The 23,617-nt window shown below is 48.2% G+C and overlaps 1 protein-coding gene across 2 annotated transcripts; it reads left to right on the forward strand.

The window, feature by feature from the left end:
• Nucleotides 1–23,617, forward strand: SERTAD2 (SERTA domain containing 2). 2 transcript variants are annotated; one of them, XM_054383653.1, is made up of 2 exons: nt 1–13; nt 22,329–23,617. In XM_054383653.1, the coding sequence occupies exon 2, from the start codon at nt 22,333–22,335 to the stop codon at nt 23,272–23,274; it is 942 nt and encodes a 313-aa protein (XP_054239628.1). In that variant the 5' UTR covers nt 1–13; nt 22,329–22,332; the 3' UTR covers nt 23,275–23,617. The 2 variants fall into 2 exon arrangements, with proteins under 2 accessions (XP_054239628.1, XP_054239627.1); XM_054383652.1 differs by lacking the exon at nt 1–13 and adding an exon at nt 3,341–3,380.

Below are 23,617 nucleotides of genomic sequence, written 5' to 3' on the forward strand. Positions count from 1 at the left end.
TGGCCCACGTCAGGTCGGTACCACTGCTGAAAAAATCGGGTTGGTTCCTTCTCTTTTGGCATGTTGTCTTCATGGGTGAGCAGTTGGAGGGGTTGTATCAATACTAGGACTGCACAGTTACCTCTGTGCTGCTGCTCCTTAGGAAGCCCTTGCATGCCCCATTCCAAACTGGGATGTGTTTTGGGTGGCTCCTCCTTGCAGACGCTCAGACTTTTGCCCCTGACTCCTGCAGGCTCTTGGCCACACTTCCTTTCAATGCAGGCTGGTTCTCAGCACTTGCTAACAAGTTTGGGCAAACTGTGTTTGGGCCTTGCAGACACTTTTCTGGTTACGTTGCTCTGGAGCTGCAGAGTGGAGTTTCTTGGCCAGAAAGGACTCCTTAAATCAGGCACGAGGCAACATGAGGAGCAGTATGGTAGTAGGATTATTCACCTCATTTAACCTAATCCTGTCCTGCCATGATGAAGCCTCTGCTATGTGTGACGTGTTGGATGGAGCTCTGCTCCTGTTGATTCATATCATGACCTATGCTCAGTTGAGAACGCTCCCCAGTGTGGATGCAGGTTGTGCTAGTTGTGTAGGGAGGAACAATGCGAACTACAGCCTGACTGTAAACTGCTGCCAAGAAAGGCCCAGGGGAGTTACAGCAGGGCGCAGAAGGGGCGGTGAGTTTTCTCCTGTGCTAGCATAAAACTGAAGCAACCTCACAAAGTCAGAGGCAGTTAAAACTCAGACAATACTGGCTCAGGCCTTTTGCAGCTGAGCATAACACCGCAAGATCAGGGCCGTGGCTCTCGGACTGGAGCCCAGCTGCTTATTTAGCAAATGTTTGTGGTTCTGCCTACAGTGCTGGTGATAGTGTGCACACACCCAGGCACAGGGACTGTAAACCTGCTGCGGACTTTGAGCTCAGGAAGGCAGGCACCACTTGGCTGCATGCATCCGCAGTGTCATTACGCAAGGCCAGATCCTGCTGTGTTACAAATCCGGTGTAAAGGAGGGCAGAATGTGGTGCTGAATTCAGTGGATCTAGCAAAGAGCCACCCCAGTCAAAAATGTACAATTATTGCAAATACTCCATCTGGCTTTTGAGTAGGCTGAAGCCCGCTGAGCTGGTACCAGTCCACCCGGGCTCTGAAGATTAATCTTTTATTTAGTGATTTTTATAACGATTCTTGGGATTTCAAGAAGAATCACAGACTCGGAGAATTGCTTCAGTTGGAAAAGACTTTTAATATCATCAAGTCCAACCATTAGACTTGCTTCCCTAAATAGAAGGACCAAATCTCAGTGCCTTGCTGCTGGCGAGTATCCAGCCAGGGGAAGTTCTGCTTTTAATTTTTGCCAGCTCGCATGCAATTTGCAAGTCACTCCACAAAATTCAGCAAGCACTTTGTGAACTGCTTTGCAGATCTGGTCCAGGGCTACCACTGTACTGCAGACAGGCTGGGAGTGCTTGCATCTCCTCAAAGGAATGGCTGATAGCATGGGTGGAAGGAGAAGGATGTGCTGAGGCCTCCAGAACTGGTGGTTTTTTAGATCTGATGCCTTTTTCACCCCGTTTGAGTGATTTCAGCAGAGTATCATCTGAAATCCAGTCTTGGCATTTAAACCTCAATTAGATGGGGTCTTTTCAGTTACAATTTTAAGAACTCCTAAAATCATCACTTTATCTCCGTGTGATTTGGCAGACTTCCTATTTTAATTGTTTGGGGATTGGGGGTTTTTGGGTGATTTTTTTTTTTTTTTGGTTTGGATTGCTTGGGGTTTTTTTTCCGCTTGTGGATTTTTGACAAATCCAGTTTCCAGTTTAAAGAAATGTGCCCTCTTTTTGGTTTTCTAGCTGAAAATGGAACTTAATTTTCTAACAAGATTATCGGCTCCATTGATCACAAATCATTACATACCGTTTTGAGCATAATACCTAAGCACGTCGTGATACTAATGGCTAATAATCACCTTTATGTTAGGTCTTAAAGCTTGACTGTGCTGAGGTACAACTGGTTTAGTGGAACATGAATGATCTGGGGCTGCAGCCAAAGCTGTGAGGTGTTTGAATTGCCTTTTACAATCCCAGATGGGATTACCATCCTTTTTGAACACAATGATTGAGGGAATTTAAAACAATTGTCTTTTTTTTCCAGATAGTGCTTGGTTCTGAGCTCTCCCCACCCCTTCCCCCAAGTCTTCTTGCACTCAAACATCTGAAGGGTCTGGAGAACAAGTCTTGTGAGGAGCAGCTGAGGGAACTGGAGTTGTTCAGCCTGGAGAAAAGGAGGCTGAGGGGGGAGACCTCATTGCTCTCTACAGCTTCCTGAAAAGAGCCTGGAGCCAGGTGGCCGTCGGTCTCTTCTCCCCAGTAACGAGTGATAGGACAGAAGAAACGGCCTCAAGTTGCCCCAGGGGAGGGTTAGGTTGGGTATTAAAAGAAATTTGTAGGCTGAAAGGATTCTCAAAGACTGGAACAGGCTCCCCAGGGAGGTGGTTTAATTCCCATCCCTGGAGGTGTTTCAAAGAGGCAGAGAGGTGGTGCTGAGGGACACGGTTTAGCCCCAGTCTTGGTAGAATGAGAGAATGGTTGGAAGCGATGATCTTAAAGGTCTTTTCCGACAGAAACGATTTTGTCATCTCCGTTTGGCCTCATTTTTGTGCCCAGATTAGCAGCGAGGATCCCATGGAAAGGGGCTTCCCAGGTGAGCTCCCGGGTTTGCTCGGGCCCCGAGGGGAAGCCGGGCGGCCCGGGGGCAGGCGCGCCTCGTCCCCCCGCCGCGGATAGCCGGGATACTTGTCATATTTGCGGTTGGGGCGCCTTGGCACCGGCCTTTGTCCCGGCCCGGGGCACAGCACTCCCCGGGGCACCCGCCGTGCTGGCGGTGGGGGCCGCGCTGTGGGGGACGTGCCGCCCACTCGGAGCAGAGACACGCGTGGGCTGCGCGGGAAGCCGCGGCGGGAGGAGGAGCAGGAGGAGCGGCGGGGAGGAGGGGAAGGGTGGGGAAAGGCCGGGGCCGAGGCGGAGCTTTGACGCGGGCCTGAGGGCGAGGAGCTCGTCGGAGCCGCCCCTGTCGTCAGTGCTGTCGGCAAGTGCTGGGAGCCGGGGCTGGTGCCTCCTCCCTCTTTTCCTCCTCCATTGTATAATGCTGCGTGATCGCAGTCGCCGGGGTAGAGCGGAGGCTTAAATCCTCACGCCGCCTGCGCCTGCCGCTTCCTTCTTTTCCTCCTCCTCCTCCTCATCATCCTCTTCCTGCTCCGCATCCCAGCCGGCCCCTCCCCGGAGCGGCGCGGGAGCGACATATGGAGCTGCTTTAGGGCGAGAGTTTGCGACCTTCCCCCTTTACCCCCCTCCGGCTCCATGCGTTAGTTCTCAGGTGGAGCTGCATGTGGTGAGTGGGGCTGGGAGCCGGGCTGGCGGCGGCGGCGTGCGGCGGCAGGGAGCGGGGAGGGGGGGCCGCGACACCCGCCCCCGCCCTGCGAGTCATCGGGGCTTCTTGGAGCTCTACCTTTAAATTTGGGCGGGTGTCCTCCTCTGCTTCTCATGGGGGTGGTGGTAGGGGGAGATCGTGCTGAGAGGAGCAGAGGAGAGAGTTGCTCTTAAAATACCTTCCGTCCCGCGCCCCGGCGACACAGGGGGATCTTGGGCCGAAGCAGGTGCCTGAGTGTAGTTGGAATAGACTTTTTTATGGGGGCTGCTGTGGTCTCAGGGGCCGCGCTCCATCCAGCTGCCAGAACTCGGCTTTACTCCGGTAAGTGAAGGGTGTGCGGCGGGGAGCCCCTTGAGCCAGCAGGCGACGAGCTTCGCTCCCTTTCCCCAGCCAGCAGGGGCTTCGGGAGAACCCTCGAAGTGCCTTTCATAGTGCCAGGAGAGCTCCAGAGGGCCTGGGGGGGACTTTCACTGGGCTGGAGCAAAGCTGACATATGGCTGGGCAGGACCTGCCTGGCTGAACCTTTGCAGGGGTTGGTGCTGGGGCAGGGGATTAGTGTGGCTTCCCTGAGCACTTGGGTCTTCCTTGGGAGCAGCGCCAAGCACACGGAAACAGGCATCGGGGCCGCGTCGCGGCGGGGGGGGGTGTGGGTGGAGTGTTTCATCTTTTGGAACCGATCTCAAAGAAACCTGTGTCTTGGGATATCTTTCAAGGTGGGAGAATGCTTGACAAAAACCAACTCCCCCCAAAAAACCCAACCCTTTGCGATGTGACTTTGCTTTAGAGCGTTTGCTGCTTTATTCGTGTCAGGATAAGTTCTCCTTAAGCATGAAAATAGGAGCGCAGTTACCTGCTGTCAGTTCTTATGTTTTGTGAAGCACAGATGGAAAATCTAGGGCCACTTTTGTTTTGGAAATCTACCGAGGGGTTTCTGTGCTGTCCCCTGGGACCCTTGGTGTCTGATTTATAGCTATGGGTCAGCTGCCCGTGTAAAGCAAAGTGGATCTGCCCATTTCATCTCCCATCGTGGTGGGGTTGGGGGTGCTGTCAGCCCCTTTCCCCAAACTTCAACACAGCACATCAGAACTATTGCATCTGGCACTCTGTGTTCAGACAAGTCGAAAGCTCTCGCGATCAGGGAAGTCCAGGCTTTTTTTCAGCTAGTGCCTGGTGAAGCCAGCAGGGTGGCGCTCACTGCTGTCAGTGGGTGCTGGATTTGGCCACCCTAGAACATGCTGTTGATCAAACAAATGGTGGTAGAGGGCTTGGCCACCCCCTAACATCAGTTTTGTGCTTGTGTCTCTCAAACGGAGTAAGCAGTTTGTATTTGCCTGAGTTCAAATAACATTTCCTACCTTTTTATTCTGATTTTTTTTTTCTTTTTTGGGGGGATGGGGGGATTCACCTGCACCTCAGGCTTGTCCTGGGGTACCAGATTGGCAGAGGCACTTCAGTTTCCATCTAAGTGCACAGGAAGCTTTCACATGGTAAGGCAAACTGTAGGGATTAGTATTTTCTTAAAAGTTGCTGCTGCTTGTCCTTATATTGCTGTAGAAATGAAGCAAAGCACTTGACTAAGCAGGGTAAATTGACAGTATCCCTTTCTGCTTGAAGTTACAATGCATACATTTTTACATCATCGGATGGTATCTCTGGAATCTGATGTAGCACAATGAGCTAGTAGTGGTGGTGGTAGAGATAGGAGGAGGATTAGCAGTTTGTGTCCTGGGGAATCCTTCCATTGTCCAGGCAAGTACTGCAGCATCTAATTTAACAGCCTTCCTGCTTTGGTGACTGATTCTACTTCCATTTGAGTTGGTAGCAAAACCCACCCCCTCCTTTTCTGCAGGAACTGAATTGGACAGCTAACAAATGAAGCTAGACTTTGTGCATCTCTGTGGTTTTTCATGTCAAGCTGATTTCTTTTTCTCTGAAACTGATTTAAAAACAAACAAAGTTGGTAGCTGTAGGTACATCAGGTCTTGTCTGTAGATGAAGCAGTCTTGAAGAGCCTTAAATACATCTGTAGGGACTGATTTATTAAGAATTGTAATTGCATTCCTTTGTACACCTGCTCTTTTTAATGGGGAAGATGAAATAATGACAGTTTCTTGGTGTTTTGGTGGAAATAATAAAGTAAATAATCCAAGCACTCGAATTGTCTGCCTGAGAGGCATCAAGGAGCTTGAGATAATGTCTTAATATCATGAAAAGCCTCAAATCTAACATTCTAATTTAATTTTTTTTTTTAGTTTCCATGAAGTACAGCAGATCTTAGGCAATATCTAGTTTGAAGGATTTTGCCATAATTTACACAAGCTGCTTTTATTTTTTCCAATAAATAATTCATAGGGGGGAAAAAAATAGTAATTTTTTTTTTTTTAGGAACTCTCTGACTTTTTTTTTTTACACGGTTGTAAAGCAGTCCTGGCACAGTTCATCTCCAGCAGTGCTAATGCTAGACAGGTGATCCAAAATACTTGTGACTATTTTTATGTAACATCTTAAAGTGTAATCTGTCAAGCAAGGAGAATGCAGTACTTTGAAAGTATAAGTAGTCTTCTTGTGATCTACTTTTTACAAGGGCTGGGTAGCAAGAGAGATATCTTCTTTTAACTCAGCTGTATAGGTGTAACCAGCTGGCTCGTGAGGAGACAGCCCCAGTTGCAGTGGTTTCTTAACATGCACACAAGTAAGTGCCAGAAATGGCAGCTTCCAGCTACCAAGTCCAAAGATCAGGAGTGTTCCAAAGGAGAGAGCAAGGTCCAGCTTCAATGTAAGCAGGTTGGCAGTGGGCACATATCTGAATGTAGGGGAATCTTTTGATAATTAATAGTTTGGAGAAAATGGAATTTGCCAGTCTGAGAACAGTGCTCATTTCCTTCATGGGAATGTAATTGCATGTTTGCTGCCACTTGTTTTATTTCTGAGCTTCCGTCAGTCAGAGAAATGGTGCTGCCACCAAGAAGCACCTGCTGTCTGTAAATGGAGAGAGACCCTCAACATGTGTTAATTCTTTAATGAAGAAGGGCAGTTTCTGTGCTCAGCATTGCCAGTGCAAACACTGTAACAAAAATTAAGATGGCAGTGCTGGCTGTTCAGCACAAGTTGGGAGCAAAAGCCCTAGCTTTGCTGTTGGGTGCAGTCGAGCAAAACAAGAGTCCAAAGTGAATGCGTGGCTGGGCAGCAGCAGGGGCTTGGTGGAAGAAATAGGCCTGTATGTCCTGTGGCTGTGCAGTGCTGGTCACAGCAGGGTCCCTGCCCTCTCTCTTAGGGTTGTACCAGTATCAAGTGGTGCGTTGTTGTGCAGGACAGAAGCTGCACGCTGACGTTCGCTTCACTGATGGCTCCCGCTGTAAGTGTCAGATGTTCAGTGTCATTGCAAAGGAGACACGAGGAGCTGTGAAGATGTGCTAGGACTGCATCTGGGAGATTCCTCTGGGGCAAAGGGGGGTTCCTGCATGGGGAAGAGCTGATTTGAGGGGCATTTCCGAGGCAGATAGCTGGGACGGTCTCCAGGGGGTATTGGGTGGCTGCTGGTACAGTCTCATTTGTCTTCAGAAATGGCTTTATAGTTGTGATGAGGAGCAAGATGGTTTGAAAGGACTGAAGAAGTTGTCAAGTCACCAGAGAGTGAGCTTTTGGTTTTCAAGTGTTTCTTCTTCGAGGGTGGAAGCTCAGCTGGCTCAGGTAAGACAGCAGCCACCACCACATCGGTGTGACTGGATTTGGCCTGCTGCAGTGAGGTTAAAACCATGCTCAAGAGTCCTGTGTTAGACAAATTCAAACCATTATTCTTGCTCTGCTTGATACATAAAACCCTAAGTGGTGCCATGACACCTCTGAGGTCCTCAACCTGTAGAACACGATCAGTGTTCTGAGGAGCAGTGGACTTAAAGAGGAAGTTCACATTAATACTGCTCCAGAATTGAGTTTTAAGTGGTGTCAAATGGCATGAGTCTTAGTCTGTGTAATTATTAGGAGTCAAAGCCTGTTTACTTTGCTTTCACACCAGTAAGATTTATTGGACTTCATCTAGCAGCTTCCCAATGAAGTTTGAATAAAAATCGTATTCTCAATGTGGTAGAATACAAAAAGAAAAGTGGTGATGTGGGTTGTTTTCCTTTAATGTTATTTTTAGAACTGGGCAGTGTGTGGAAGCAGCAGAAGAAAGAAGTTCCCTTTTCAAAAGGAACTCTGAGTTGGTGGAGAGATCTAAACTCGTCCTTAAACTTGCTCAAATGATCTGTAACAAACAAAACTGTTTTCTTGATCCCAGATTTTCCTTCCTCCCGGGAAAGCCTTGTGCTGTTTGAGCCGTGATCACTTTTAATGGAAACGTGACAATTATTGTTTGCTTTCTGACAGTTTCTTCTGGTAGCCTGTAACATTAGTCTTTAAAAAACCCTCCTGCTGTGCCAGGCAGGCAATAAGGTTGAGTGAACTGTGCTATAGAGCCACCCATGATTGGAGGTAAACTATGCGGATATATGTTGGGGTGGAGGTTGAAAGGAGCGTGGAGGGCATATTTGAAGCAGACTACGCAACTGCTACAGCAGGTCTGACTAGTTTGAGATGCCTAAAGGCAGCTTTGTCTTAACTTCAGGTAGCTGCAAAATGAAGTTTTGGAACCTAAGTCAGAAGTACATCATCGTTTTCCGGTGCCTCCACAAACTCCTTTGCCTTTTCACATGTTTTTACAGGCACTCTGTCACTCTTGGAAGCAGCGTTCGGTAGGTGCATGTACACGTGCGGGCACATCATTTGCATACTTCAAAAACACACATTTCATCCAGCTAGGAGGCTGGTGTGCATCTGCAAACTGCAGTGTTGTTTTGAGCCAGTGGCAACGTTTTGCTCTGTGTGTATGTGCGAGGGAAGCTGCTCCGTTTAAGCGGTTTTGGCATAAAACGATTTCTTGCCAGTTGCTTCTTGTGCCTTCGCATCTCCCTCCCTAGGAGGAGGAACGTGGTTAGTCTGCACTGCGGTCAGAGGGGGTTTGACCAGGGTACTTCCATGCTGACTGTCCCACGGGTACAGTAACCTGCTTAGGTTACCCTCCTGTGATCTAGCTCATGATCTCCCTTACCTTCCTCCACCATCTGTTTGGCAAAATTGGCTTTTCTAATAGAACAACAGTTTCCCTTTCCTCCCCTAGCTAAAGTGTTCCTCAAATAGCTTGCGAATGAGTAGAAGAGGGAGAATGTTTTCTGTGTGTGTAACGCACAGGGAAGCTTCCTGTTGCTGCTGTGCTTCCCCTGGCTGGCAGGGGAACCATACGTGTTACATATGTGCTCTGATGTGCTTGGTTGTTGGTTTTCTCAGTGGTGGGGAAAATCAGTGTAACACTATCTTGGCTGAGGTGAATGGGTTGTGCCTGTCTGAATATGAAATTGAAGATGTTTAGTTTCAGTTTCCTGATCTCCTCTCCTCCTGTGTTTTGCACTCCCAATTTCCAAGTTGTGAATAAGGTGCAAAATTAGGTAGGAGACAGACCAACTTAAAGCTTGACCTAAACCCAGCAGGTTGGCTCTCCTGAGGAAAGTTGTTGTAACACGTGCAGGTCTTGATTTAAACCAGATTCCTGTTTTCAGTGTGGCTGTAGAACTGGGGTCATGCTTTTTGAACGAATCTGTAACAGAAACAGCACCCAAAGAAAAATAATCAAAATACTCCATGCCCTTTCTCTTCACTGAAGCCTGGGCAGGAACTCCTAATGAAGTTTCTCCAGCCCACCAAATACCACCTGGGGGTGTTTCTTGCTCTTCTCCATCCTACGAGTGGAAATTACTTTTAAATTACGATTTACGAGTTAAATCCATCTGACTGAATCTCTGTCTAAATTCAATGCCTTTAAAGCAAAACTCAGTCATTTTCTTGTAAATGTGAAGACCGAAACAATCCGACTCAAGTCTGTAAAATACTGATGTTGGAAACCTAATTCCCTACCTTTGTGGTTAGGTTTGTTCTGTGTTAACTGACCTGCACTAAAGCCTGCTTTGAAATACAGGTTTAATGCAGGTGTTGTTAAGATAGGCTATTAAAAGGGTGTCCCCATACAGATTTAAATGATTGATTTGAGAATGTTTAAATTACTACATGTAAAAGTTAGGTGGATCCCATGGTGACCGTTTTAAAGGGTATAGCTTTGGTTTGGTTTTTTTTTTTTTTGGGGTTGGTGTTTGTTGTTTTTGGGTTTTTTGGGGTTTTTTTTTGTATTGTGAAATGAAGCAGGTGTCATGAAAAATGGGATATCTTTCATCTCCATATTGTAGCTGTTGCAGGTTGAGGATAGTTCAAGGCTGGCCAAAGTTCCCTTTATCAGTTTTCAGCAGGCTCCTTCGTCGGGTGTGAAAACACACTCTGTATTTCAACAAATGCAAGAGCTTCAGTGTGCTGGACTGAGAGGCCAACAGTTATCATCTTGTCTAACATCACTTAGCACTGTCTTGGCCAAACTTTAACTACCTTTGTTTTTCTTCTTGTTTTTTTTTGTTTGTTCAGTCTGGTGGTGGAGAAACATCCCAACAGCTTTTCTTCCTCTTTAAGAGAAACTCAGGGGTGAGTGGGTGCTTTTTCACAGAATATACTTGTTTGCAGAGCAAAAATACTGAAAACAACTCTCGTGCTTTACAAAAAAAAACCCCAAACCAAAACCCAGGGAAACTCCTTTCTTTTCTTTTAACTCTCAGTAGTGAGAAACTGGTCAGCAAATATAATCTGCAGGGCAGGAACTAAAATGACTTACTGTAGCTGGCATGTATGTTGCATTTTGCAGTATATATTTTGTTAGAGGCTTAGGTATTTTTCCCCTCTCCTCTCCTCCCCCCCAACCCCCTGCCATTCTCTGCTTTTCAGTTTTGACTGTGATAATTTATTCAACACTGTTTTCAGAGCAATAACCTACTTTTTGGCAAACCATTCAGTTCTTTCCACAGTAGTGTGGGTATTTCCCCCCCGTGTGTTTATTAAGGGTCTTACAATGGGGGGGGGAGGGGGGAACAAGATATCTGTGGGGAGAAAATGCTACGATGCGCTTGGAAGCGAGGATTCCATCCCAGTCGTTATACACACGCGAGGAAAAACTCTCTCTTCTAATACACAAAGGGGTCTCCTGGTCTCTCTTGGATGCACTCACAGCTCTCATTAACCTTTGCAGGAATTGCACACGCCCAGTGAGGATGGGGCTGCAATACCCAGTCCCTACCCATGCTAAAAATAATCAGCTAGACCGTGACATGTGTGTGTGCTGCTATATTGTACCAGACATCTCCAGCACAGTGTTGCCATAATCTATTGTTCAGAGGGAGGTTGCAGGGGAGGAGGGAGGTACAGCCAGCCTCGCTGTTTCATCCTGCTCCCTCAAAGCCTGACCAGTCGCGTCTTGTCATTGTAGCAGTGGCAAGAGAGTGTGTGTTTGCTAGCCTGTGTTACTTTCTGGTGGCCACGCTGGCTCATTCAGATTGTTCTGAACTGAATTTACAAGTCAGGTGGTTCTTTTTCAGCCACCGCTTTCGCTGTGCTGATGCCTGCTGGCCCTGCAGTGGGAAGAAATGGAAGGCAGTCAGCCCTTGGCTGAGTTGGGAAGAAATGGAAGGCAGTCAGCCCTTGGCTGGATTGGACCCTGAAGCAGTACAGAGCTGTCTTAATTGCTGTTTTTCCACTGCCTGAAGATATTGTGGCTTTGGTTCTGCCAGCACAGAGCTGTGTGCATTGGCTCCAGTGTGGCTCCTTGCCCACTGGCAGGGAGGTTTCATCGTCCATGGTCCCAGCATCTCTTGCTCCCATGTAAGGAGGCCCAGTGTGCTGGACTTGGGAAAAGAAACTGTGATGTGGAGCTACAGGGGGAGCTTCTTGGCTGATCCCAAGGAGGCTTGTACATAGAAACCCTTGCATATTTTTTGGGTGACAACAAGCAGAGTCTGCTGAGTAATCAGTTAAACATGTAGTAAAGCCAGAGGTCTGGGCCTAGTGCTGTGCCTCATTTCATTTACTGCAGCTCTGATTTCCTGCTGCTGATGCCCAGGTGTGTAATGCAGCTCCTGGTCCTCGAGCTTTCGATACTGGCAGCAGAGTTGCTCAGCCCCTGTGCACTCAGCTCGGTAGAATGTGATTCATGCTTGGCTGGCCTGGCTCCCTCCTTAACACTGCCATGGGGAGACCTGAATTTCAGAATAACCTTAGCCCAGCTCTTTGAAGCACAGAGCCTCAGTCAAGCTGGTCTCCAGTGAGGAGGCTGCTGTGTGGTGAGTGGCATGGGTGCTGTTGTGAGTAGATGGTGCATGCAGCCGATCTGGGGAAGAGGATTTGGTGCAGAGCTGACCCAAGGAGAGGGCAGCTTGGCCGTCTTGCCAAAACCTCCACCTCCTCTGTGATTAACCCTGACAAAACAGCTCCCAGGAGTGGGAAGAGGGGAATCTTCCACCTCAGTCTGGCTCAAAGCAGGTGCTGCTGGGATTGGTGGTCACTGGGGCTGCTTCTGCAGCAGGCCTGCAAAGGGCTGAGGTGGCATTAGCACTTGTAGAAGGTGTGTTTCATGTAACTTCCAGTTAAGGACAAGGCCATAAAAGGGCAGGCTGGGGTTTTATTTGCAGCTGCTTGGTGCTGCTGGAAGGATGCTGCTGGGAGATCCTGTCTGAATCAGAGTATGTGAGAATCAACATTCTGGCTGTGTGAGACCTTTGGGATAGAAATTCATCCAAACCTGTTCTTTTTCTTCCAGTAAAGTCTCCTTGTTATGTGAATAAAACCTATTTTGAGTAAATGTTTTCTAGCCTCACTGTGCTACAAAACTCTGTCCCCCTTCTTGCTTCACACTGAAAAGAAGTTGTCAGAGGTCAGAGTTCTCAGAGCTTTTACTCCTGACTCCAGCCTCGCAGGAGGTTTGAAATAGCCCAGTGAGCTTTAATCATAGGATCAGGGTTGGCAGGGACCTCAAAGATCATCTAGTTCCAACCCCCCTGCCATAGGCAGGGACACCTCACTCTAGACCAGGTTACTGAGAGCCACATCTAGCCTGGCCTTAAGAACTTCCACAGGCACAGAACCTTTGCAGTCTTGTTCGCCTTCTAATTCTGCAAGGGTAGTCTTTAGTGGTTTAACAAGCTAACAAGTGCTGGTCTGATTTAAACTTGCATTAAGTTCTCCTAGCCTGATAGAATTCCTAATATTATAAACACCCTTAATAACACAGTTATAATCTAGAAAGCCTGCTCGCCTTTTCCCAAACAATTACTTAATGAGGCAGTAATTTATGCTAAGCTATATTTATGGGAGTCCATTCCAGCTTTATCAGACAGTCTCTTTGCTGTGTGCAGTTAATTTAAAAAAAACAACAACAACGAAACCCCCAAACAACCCCTCCCCCCAAAAAAAACATTTTAAAAGCCTTCACTTCTTGCAGGGGAACACGTTAGGTTTAGCAAACTGACAGCATTAGAAACTGTTTCCAATTTAATAGAAGCATGTGTTTCCTGCAAGACTTAACACACTGCGGAGTCGGAGATTGCCTTCAACTGTGGCTTTGCCTTTTTTTTTTTTTTTCCTTTAGCATGGTAAAAAGGAGCTGGAAACTGGAGGCAGAGTGGGGTTTGTAGTCTTTTGGTTGTTTTCCTCGCTTTTGTTTTCCTGAAAGCCTTCTCTCATGGCTTTGATGGGCTGCAAGTTGAAGGAACTATCAAGAGAAGTCTTGTGGGCGGTACCGTGTAGAGAGAGATCTTGCTCCAAACGTGGTTTCTGATCATTAACAAACAGCGAGAAGCTTGCCTTGCCCTCTGGGCCTCAAATAGTACAGTATGCAACAAGGGAGAGCAGGCAAGGCACGGGGATGGAAACAGTAGGATCAGATTACAGTTTCAAAATATCGCTGGAGCACGTTGGCTGGCGTTAGGCTATTGACTGGCTTTATAATTGCCTTGCTTATTTGCTAGGGAAGGCTTCACCTTACTTTCTGATTAACGTGGATGTGCCTTCGGGGACCTGGGGACCCGAGGCTCAGGGTATCAGAGACAACCCTCACAAGAGCTTCATGACCAGATACTGCTCAAATGAGTGAGCTTCCTCTGGTGTTGTCTCCTGTTTGCCAGGAGGCTTTGTTGCCCAGTCCCTAATCCTGCATCAATTAGCCCATGGAATTCACTCACTATGATTTCCCTTGTTTTTATTTTGAAATAAAATTTATTGTTGGATTGTTTGATTATTTATTACCATTTTGTTCTGGAAAGGACTCCTGTCCCTCAGCTTGTTAACTGTGCTCTGCCAGCCTATGCTCACGGGTACCTCAAGCAGGGGGCTAAGGCTTGTGTGGCTGTAGGGAGAGGGAAGCTGTCACAGAATCACAGAACAGTAGGGGTTGGAAGTGACCTCTGGAGATCACAGAGTCTAACCCCTGCTGCCAAGGCAGGTTCGCCTAAAGAAGGTCACACAGACAGAACAAGTCCAGGTGGGTTTTGAATGTCTTCAGAGATAGAGACTTCTCCACCTCTCTGGGCAGCCTGTTCCAGCAGTGCTCCATTACCTTTCAAAGTCTTTCCTACTAAATGCAGGAGTGAGGTGCTGAGCAGTTTTGCTTGCCTCTGCTTCTTCTGGAAGAGCTCAGGTTCATCCATCCGTCACAGGAGATGGGAAGGGCTATGTGCCTATCAAATATGTGAGAAATACCTGCTACTTGCAGTTGCTGCTGGCACTGGCAGCCTTGCAGCCAAGGCTTGCAAACAAAAAGCCAATTCCCTCTACTCTGGAAGCAGAGCTACCCAGGAGGCTGATTTTTTTGATACAGCACTAAAGGAGAGTTTGGGAAAGTGTTTATTAAACCTCACTCTGTTTAGAAAAACCTAAAACAAAACAGAACAACTCGCCACAGTCAGAATTAATGCAAAAAGTGTTGGGAAAAACAAACCTTGTAAACAGGGAATGTTCACTGAGCACTGGGGCTGGGGAGCACGAAAGCCCTGCACAGCTCTCTTCCCTGTTCCTCTGGTCTAGGGCTGAGGGGTTTGTTTCCTAACTGGTGTGACAAGAGGCAATTCTTCCCAGGCAGAGATGTGCAGGAGCCCCCTCTCTCTAGTCAGGCAGCATGGATGCATTACGCTCCAACACATACAATCTGCATCAAGCAGCCTTGCAAAAAAGCCCCAAAACAAACAAACAAAGCAAACCCCACAAGCCCTCAGTGTGTAAGGGGTGAGCCAGCTGCAGCAGGCCGAGCGTGGCCGTGCGTTGCCGCGTGGTACACGCTGTACTGGCTCGCAGGGATGCTGCTGTGCCAGGATTTCAAGACCCCAGTGTCAACAGATGAACTCTTCAAAGAGGGGGGGGGTGTGGTTTTCAGCATGCTGTGCCTGTCACCTCTGCTAGTCCATGCTGCTTATTCACTCTAGCCCTGCAGTTAAACCTGGACACCTGGTCTGCTGAGCTTGTTATTAGTGAGGCTGGGAGAGGGTGCTGGATTTGTACCAGCATTACTCTTCACTGTTTCTCTTCTTTCCCAGCTTTGAATGGGAGGAGGATGCCTGTGCTCTCAAGAGGGCAGGCTGGCTCCCAGCTGCCAGGGCAGGTTTGCTGCTGCAGGACAAGGACCATCATTCTGTGGTGGGTGAGCCTGTGGTCCCACTGCCCAGGGGTCTTCTTGAGATATGGCTGCTCTCCCTCTCCCTGCCATGGCCTTGGGGATGTGGAAACAGGGCCAAGAAGAGAGTTTTGCCTCCCTAGCTGTAGGGGACAGACACTTTGAAGTTGTGGGGACTGGTTACAAGTTCAGGCCATCCCACAGGCTGAATCTGGCAGCACTGAAATGCCTTGTGGCAGCCCATCCTGCCTCTGCTAGCCCAGAGGCTCTAGCCCTCATCTTGCCAGTTGAACCCAGTTGGCACAAAAGGCCTTTTTATTTTGGTCCTGCAGCTATCAATGCCAAATCCTGGTCCTGCTGAAGTCAGTAACAAAACACTCATTGACTACCTTTGGGGCAGGACACAGCCAATGCAACCCTCAAGGATGAGGGATGGAGGAGGAGAGGCAAATAATATTTCCTGTGCCAGAAATGACACAGAAAGCCCTTGCGTAATTTACTGGATAGAGTCTCCTGGAAACACTTGGTGAGGTTCATGCACACCTGAGGTTTGGGAAACTGCATTTTGGGAACGAAACGTGCAAATTCAGTACTCTCTCAGCAGTTTGGTGGACTTTTCTTTTGGGTTTTTGTGCTTGGTTGTTTTCTGTGTTTGTGAGATACCATTTTATTTTAACTCCCCTGAGTTGCTTTTTTTTCTTTCTATTATTTTTCCCCCTGCGGTTTTAATTTCAGAGAGCAACTGGTCCTGCTTGAAACTCCCCTTTTTGCATAATCCTTGCTGTGCACCTCTGTCTTTTGGTATTTGTCGATGTGGGGATGAATGTTTGTCTTTGGGCTGTGGGGTTTGATGCTTTTGCCTTCTTGGGAGAGCCTTGGCCTGTGTTCCAGAAGTGAATCTGACTGTAGGAAGCTGTTCATTCTCTAGACCCACTGATAGGGTGGCACAAATGGGTGAGTGGAAATGTGACTTCTTAAAAATCATTTTCCTTTCTCCTTCTTGGTGCTCAGTTCCTCTTTCTTCTTTTTACCTTCCTTTCTGCCTTGATGAGTGGGGAGGGACTAGTGAGTTGTGATGTCCAAGGTTTAATTTCCAAGAGAAGCCCTCAGTCTTGGGAGGCATTTTAAGCTGTTAGAAGCCTTTGAAAATGAACATTAAAGGGGATTTGTATTATTGATATGATAGCCAAATTGCTTTTCTCCTCTGTTTTTATCAATCTAGTACCTTCCCTATGCCCAACTCCCAGGAAGTAAAGACTTTGGAGAGAGTTTGAGCAGTGACAAGGTAGAACATCCTGAGTATGATGCACTTGACAATCTTAAAGGCCTTTTCCAACCAAAACAGTTCTGTGATTAAATCCAACGCTCCTTTGCCACCTGTGTGTACCTCCATCCTTGAGAGCAAAGGGTTCATCACTAAGTGGGCTCAGAGACATAGTCAGGCATTGCACGAGCTTTTGTGTCCTTAGTAGATGATGGTTGACTCCAGGGAGCCACCCGCTCCAGGCTGAGGATCTCTTCTACAGAGCCCCAAGTGCATTTCTTCCCGACTCAGTCTGCAGAGTGTGCAGAGCCAATAAAAGGAAGCTAAATGACATGCAGATAAAAAAAAAAATACATATTACTTTTGTATTTCAATTAAGAAAAAACAACTCCCAAACAATGCAGGGGTTGCTCTGGCTCTGAGGCCTGTGCAATCACCCTAAATGGGAAAAAAAAAAAAAAAAGGCAAGTTGGATCCTTTTTAGCAGCAGTGGTTCAGCTTCTGGGTCTGGGTCTTCCAGAGCTGGAGCCAACTGGTGGATAATATTGGGGAAGATCTCCACGTAACTCCCCCTGCCTCAATCCCTGGATAAATATAGTTTTACCATTGCCTTTCTTTTCAGCTTTCTGATTCCACATACCAAAGTGAGCTTGAAACTCACCTTGCAGACCAAAACCCTGCAAAACCCTTTTATTAAAGCAACAACATGACATCCCATCTCATCTCTTACCACTTGGCCCCAAAGTCATGTTTGCTGGCAGATGGGTGGAAATGCAGCAGAGATACATCTGGCTGGGATGGCTGCTGAGCCAAAATAGCTGCATGGGAGATCATCCGTGCATGTGACCCTTTGCTGCCTGTCAGGTCTTGTGTTTTTGGTGGGTTGCTATTGACAAGCTGTCCCCATTGTGGCCATATGAGGCCAACTCTGTCTCTGACACTTGGGAGGGTGTGGGTGTATCTCATTTCGCACTGATCTTTCACCAACCTCATCTCTGAGTTTGGTGTTTCCATATTCCTAGTGAGAGCTACATCTGGAAGGACTGGGAGCAAAGTTTTTGAGATTAACAGAACTGAACCAGATCAAATGTTGGTGTTTTCTTTTTCAATGTTTTCTTTATTGTAGGCATGTGGCTGGAGAAAAAGGGGGAAGCAGAGAAGGGAGGAGATGGTTTGAACTGTAGAGAACAAACAGGCAATGTTGTCTTAAGCTTTGATGGTCAGAAACTATGAAATTGCTTTATGGACATCCAGAGGAGGGCTTGGAAGCCTGAAAGCATGTCTGTTTTCACCAGCTCTATCAATTAGTTTGCCTCCTTGCCTCACTTAGAGTGAATAAAGTGATTTATGGGAACTGTAGGAAAAATGTGCTTACAATTCCCGTTTGTATGCCAGAGGAGAAGGGGATAAAATAAAACTTGGTAAAGCTGAGTCTAGTAGTGCTCCTTTGAGCTCCCTCTCTGGGGAAATAAACCCCCCTGGCTTAGGCTGGCATCCTGCTCTGCCGCTTTAATGGTTAAACGCACTTCAGAGAGCGTTTGGGAAAAAGGAATCTGAAAGCTGTGCTGAAAAGCTAGTCAGTGAAATTGGGAGTTGCCTGAACTACTTTATCTTTTAAAAGGACAAGCTTTCAAGCAGGCTGCATGAAGATGGAGTGAAATGTGAAAGCTTGACAGTCACACGTACAGGAAACCTTGAATCGTTTCTGAGCTTCCTGGAAAATGACGTAGGGAAATGATCGTTGCCTTTACTCACCATGATCCCACAGCTCTTGCTGGTTGGCTTCAAAACCATCTGAGCTGGCAGCACCTCAGTCTTGGGTGCAAGTAGGCTCAACTGGGTCCATTCAAAATGCTGGCCAGTTTCTCCTGACAACAATAATTAATGTTAAAGCAAAGAGAAAGGAGTGTAGCCACCCGAATGGGCTGTTGCCTTTGTCAGGGGAAAAAGGTTTGCTTTGCACTGTGAGTATTTTTATACATTCCTGGCAGAGCGTGGCAAACTTCAAAACTCTCATATTCCCCAAGCCATTAAAAAATTCTCCTTTAAATAGAGCATTGTGGAAGGAGCGTTGGTATGTCTTTGGAACAGAGTCTGCCTTTTTTCAGGGGGAGGAGGTAGCAGGAAGGGCTGGAAGGCTGCTAGCTCTCCTCCTAACCCATCGCTGCTTAAACACGCTGGGCTGGCCAGGGGGTTCAGTTCTTCCTAGCCCACTCCTCCCTTTCTTGCTCTGTCTGTCCAAAGTGGAAGGAAGCGTGTCCATCATCAGCACTGGAACAGCAAAGCCCCCCCTCCTCACACCCCAAACCACGTGCAGTGCTCTGGAGTAGTCCATGGCAGTGACACTAGGGAGTGGAGAAAAACCAGGCTTCGGCAGCAGTGCTAAATTTCAGAGGTTTTGTTCAGCTGAGATTCCAGGCGTGGGGATCGCTGGGAGCTGGCCAAGGAGCTTGGATGGCAGCCTACCCGTTCTTCAGCTCTGCTCAGCTCCTTCCTCCCCCCCCACCCTTTTTTAATTGCATAATATGCTAGAAAATGATCTGGATTTGGGACTTATTTTTAATCAGAAGAGGCTCCCTTCACCCAATCTGGGTTTGGATTTAATGTCTAGCAAATGCTCCGGAGCTCTTTGCTTTTTGCATGGAAATGTTGGATTCTTTTGCCCCCCTCTTCCACTCTGCAAGGGCTTTAGAATGTTCTGCCAGCCGCTGCTGGGGCCGTTGGCAAGTCCTTAGCTAGGCTGTCTGTCTGCAGAACAGGTGGATGGGGATCAAACTGCTCTTAGACCTGCCTGGTGCAGTCATTTCACAGGCAGGGATGTTGATAGGGGAACTGGGAATTGCACTCCAGTAAGGAAGGCGAGGTTTGTCTCCTAGATGATAGCTGCACCATAAAGCTCGTGTAAGAGGAGTCAAGTTTGGGTTGAAAGTGTCTGTGTCTCCTGAACTTCCCTCTGGGTAGCTGGGGCTGGGAAACATCCTTCACATTTAGTTTTTAAAAGGAGGAAGATTTTTTCCTCCTGGGCTGCATCGAGAAGCATGTCCAGCAGGTCAAGGGAGGTGATTCTCCCCCTCTACTCTGCTCTAGTGAGATCCCACCTGGAGTACTGCATCCAGTTCTGGAGCCCCTATTACAGGAAGGATCTGGACGTGCTGGAACATGTCCAGAGAAGGGCCATGAGGATGATCAGAGGGCTGGAGCAGCTCTCCTATGGTGACAGACTGAGGGAGTTGGGGCTGTTCAATCTGGAGAAGGCTCCGAGGAGACCTTACTGTGGCCTTCCAGTATCTCAAGGGGGCCTACAAGAAAGCTGGGGAGGGACTTTTTAGGGTGTCAGGTAGTGATAGGACTAGGGGGAATGGGGCAAAACCAGAAATGGGCAGATTCAGCTTGGATGTTAGGAAGAAGTTCTTCACCATGAGGGTGGTGAGACACTGGAACAGGTTGCCCAGGGAGGTGGTAGAAGCCTCATCCCTGGAGGTTTTTGCAGCCAGGCTGGATGTGGCTGTGAGCAACCTGCTCTAGTGTGAGATGTCCCTGCCCATGGCAGGGGGGTTGGAACTGGATGATCTTTGAGGTCCCTTCCAACCCTAACAATTCTATGATTCTGTGATTTATGCTGCATTAGTGTTTTATTAAAGGGACAGAGGGGTGCAGGGGTGAACAGGGTGTGGCTGGGATCCCATTACAAAGGCAGTTGGGTTAGTGTGCAGCACCTCACCACTCTGCCTGGGAGAATGAGAGAGGATTCCCAAATGTTTGCCCAGAGACATGGAAGCAGGCGAAGCACAAGATGCTGCTCTGAAGCACCGGCGGTACAGCCCCCATCTCCACAGACTTCTTTTTGGCCCATGGCACAGGCAAGTGAGGATTAGTAATGGCCTCTGTTCCTTCTCTTTGGACCCGGACCCCTCACTTCAAGAAAGACATTGAGGTGCCTGAGCCTGTCCAGAGAAGGGCAACCAAGCTGGTGAAGCATCTGGAGAACAGGTCTGGTGAGGAGTGGCTGAGGGAACTGAAGTTGTGTAGTCTGGAGAAAAGGAGACTGAGCTCTACAACTCCCTGACAGGAAGCTGCAGTGAGGTGAGAGTTGGTCTCCTTTCCCTAGTATCAGGTGATGGAATGAGAGGAAATGGCCTGAAATTGTACTAGGGGAGGTTTAGGTTGGATATTGGGAAAAATTTCTTTCCTACAAGAGGGGTCAGGCACTGGAACAGGCTGCCCAGGGAGGCGGTGGAGTCACCATCCCTGGAGGTGTTCAAGAAACGTGTGGACATGGCACTTAGGGATGTGGTTTAATGGCCATGGTGGTGTTAGGTTGATAGTTGGACTTGATGACCTTGGAGGTCTTTTCCAACCAAAACAATTCTGACTCTAGGTTAGATTTAGATGTGATAAATGAGCTTATCTGATAAACCGGGTGGGTGCAGGGAGTGGGGGAGAGAGCCTGCTATCCCACAAGCACTGAAGGAAGCACTTGTCACAGGGACCATCCTCTTTCACCTAGGCAGTCACAGGAATCTCAAGACACCAAACCCTGTCTCACAGAAGATGGGTGGAGAGTTTTAATTCCTTCATGCCTTTGCATTTGTGGGGCATCTTCAGGTGACAGGATGAGGCTGGGACTATGCTGTGTAGAGGAGCACTCCCAGGTGCCCTGAAACATCCTGGGAGATTGAACTGCCCTACGTTGAGCTCAGAAAGAAGTTATGATGCAGGGCAAGTTTGGTGAAATTCCCTTTGTTTTCCTTCAAAGTCTGCTGCCTGGCCAGGAGAAGAGCCACTGCCTTTCTGCTGATTTTGGTTCCTTAGAGAAGCCTTATAGCATTCTTCTGTTCTCAAACGAAACCCTACACGGACACAGTCCTGAGTAGGCAACATGCTTTGATGGAGGAGAAGCAAAGACAGATGGTGCATTGAAGAGTGATGCTTCCATGCTCAGTTCCAGGAGCTCTTCTGGTCATGGCTGGCAAGCTCCAGAGAATCTTTCCAGTGGAGGCAAAGGCTGCTGCCATTGCCTTAGTCAGGTGAAAGATGAGGAAAGAGCTTCAACCACCACCATGTGAAAACGCTCCTTCCCAGAAGAGCAGGGGATGAGGGCGCAGCCCACCCCAGCTCTGTGAGAGCTGCCATGGCTTCATACCCAGGTGGGGACACAGCACATCCCCTGCAGTATGTGGGATGGGCAGAGCCCTGCACTGCCATGTGGATTTGGAGTGTGGGACTAGGGGTGCTCCTGGGGGCCCGGTTCCTGGAGGGATGTGCACTGTGCTTCAGGAGACACCAAAACTACTTCAGAGCTTTGAGGCAGGTGCTCCTGTCCTCAGATTGGGACCCAGGTTTTGTCAGGATTGAGGGCCCTGGCTGCAGAGTGTAGTGTAGAGAATGGTCTTGGAGGTTAAACTGGTGGAGTCACCATCCCTGGAGCTGTTCAAAAACTGTGTGGACATGGCACTTTGGGACATGGTTTAGTGGGCATGGCGGTATTGAGCTGATGGTTGGACTTGACCTTAGAGGTCTTTTCCAGCCTTAACGATTCTGTGATTCTGTAAAACTTGTAGCTTGTGCATTTGCACAGATCTTGGGAGACCGTGTGCTTAATGTAGGTAGGAGTGAAATTTGCTGTCAAGTATACAAGAGCTTAGGCATTACAGATGCTCTTTGAATTCCTGCATGGCTGTGCTTAAACACCCTGGGCCAGAGCATTAAGGTGGCTTCCGAGTCCTCATCAGGCTGCTGTGGGCCACAAGAGCCTTACTTACATTAACACCTTGGAGGTGTTTCAGCAGCGTGTGGACCCGGCACTTAGGGACATGGTTTAGGACTGACCCTAAACTGGGTCAAAGTTTGGACTGGATGATCTTTGAGGTCTCTTCCAACTGGATGTTTTCTGTGATTCTGTGACAGCTTTCTGCTGTAGTTGACACATAGGAGTTAAGTGAGGAAGGGACAAGAGAGGCCAGTTGTCTACCACCCTGACTGTGCAAGGGAGCAGGTGGACTTGGGGTAGTGATTCAGGTGGGGAAAGGAGGCTGCAAGCTTTGTTGGCTTCATTAGTGTCTCTTCTCTTCCCTTTCAGATATATGTTGGGGAAAGGAGGAAAGCGGAAGTTTGAGGAGCATGAAGATGGGTTGGAAGGCAAAGTGGTGTCTCCCACTGACGGTCCCTCTAAGGTGTCTTACACCTTACAGCGTCAGACTATCTTCAACATTTCCCTTATGAAACTGTATAACCACAGGCCATTAACCGAGCCCAGCTTGCAAAAGACAGTTTTAATTAACAACATGTTAAGGCGCATCCAGGAAGAACTGAAACAAGAAGGCAGCTTGAGGCCCGTGTTCGTGACCGCTTCGCAGCCCGCCGACCCCCTCAGCGACAACTTCCGCGAGGCCCAGCCGGCGTTCAGCCATCTCTCCCAGCCCCTCCTCACCACTGACTTTGTAAGCACTACGCCCCTGGAGTCTTGCCTCACCCCGGCCTCTTTGCTGGAGGATGACACTTTTTGCACTTCGCCGGCTGCCCAGCACGATGGTCCCACAAAACCGCCCCCTCCTGCTCTCCAAGCAGTAAAGGACAGCTTCTCCTCAGCCTTGGACGAAATCGAGGAGCTCTGTCCAGCACCTACCTCCGCAGAGGCAGTAGCAGCCGAAACGGGAGCCCAGGACTCTAAGGAGCACCCCAGCGAGTCCAACCTTCAAAAGCCCGAGGGCTTCCCGGAGAGCAGAACAGCTGAATCGAAACTCATGGACTCCCTACCTGGCAACTTCGAGATCACGACTTCCACAGGGTTCCTCACAGACTTGACCCTGGATGACATCCTGTTTGCTGACATTGACACGTCCATGTACGATTTTGACCCCTGCACGTCTGCCACAGGGGCTGCCTCAAAAATGGCTCCTGTCTCAGCAGATGAGCTCCTCAAAACCCTCGCTCCCTACAGCAGTCAACCAGTGACTCCAAATCAGCCTTTCAAAATGGACCTCACAGAACTGGATCACATCATGGAGGTGCTCGTTGGGTCTTAAAACATAGAAATATAGCAAGTTTTGGGTTGTTTTGTTGTTTTGGTTAATGTTCATTTGAAGTCCCCAGTATATTACACACTTGGTAGTGTTTCCATGGTCCCTTCCCAGCGCCGATTTCAGCAGCACTGTGCATGCGTCCTTTGCTTGCCTTTCTTTGGAAGAGAAAAAGGATCCCACACTAGTCTTTTGCTTCAAGCAGAGTTGGAGTGCCTTCATCCACCTATGACCACTTCTAATGTATTTTAATTTTTTATTTTATTAAAGTGGTTCCTCAAGGAAGACCGAAAAATCCTGCTATAGGAAAGGATATTGTAAAACAATGTTATTACCAAAAAAACAAAAA

Source organism: Indicator indicator, chromosome 9 (assembly GCF_027791375.1).
Source record: "Indicator indicator isolate 239-I01 chromosome 9, UM_Iind_1.1, whole genome shotgun sequence".
In the NCBI taxonomy this organism is placed as follows: Eukaryota; Metazoa; Chordata; class Aves; order Piciformes; family Indicatoridae; genus Indicator; species Indicator indicator.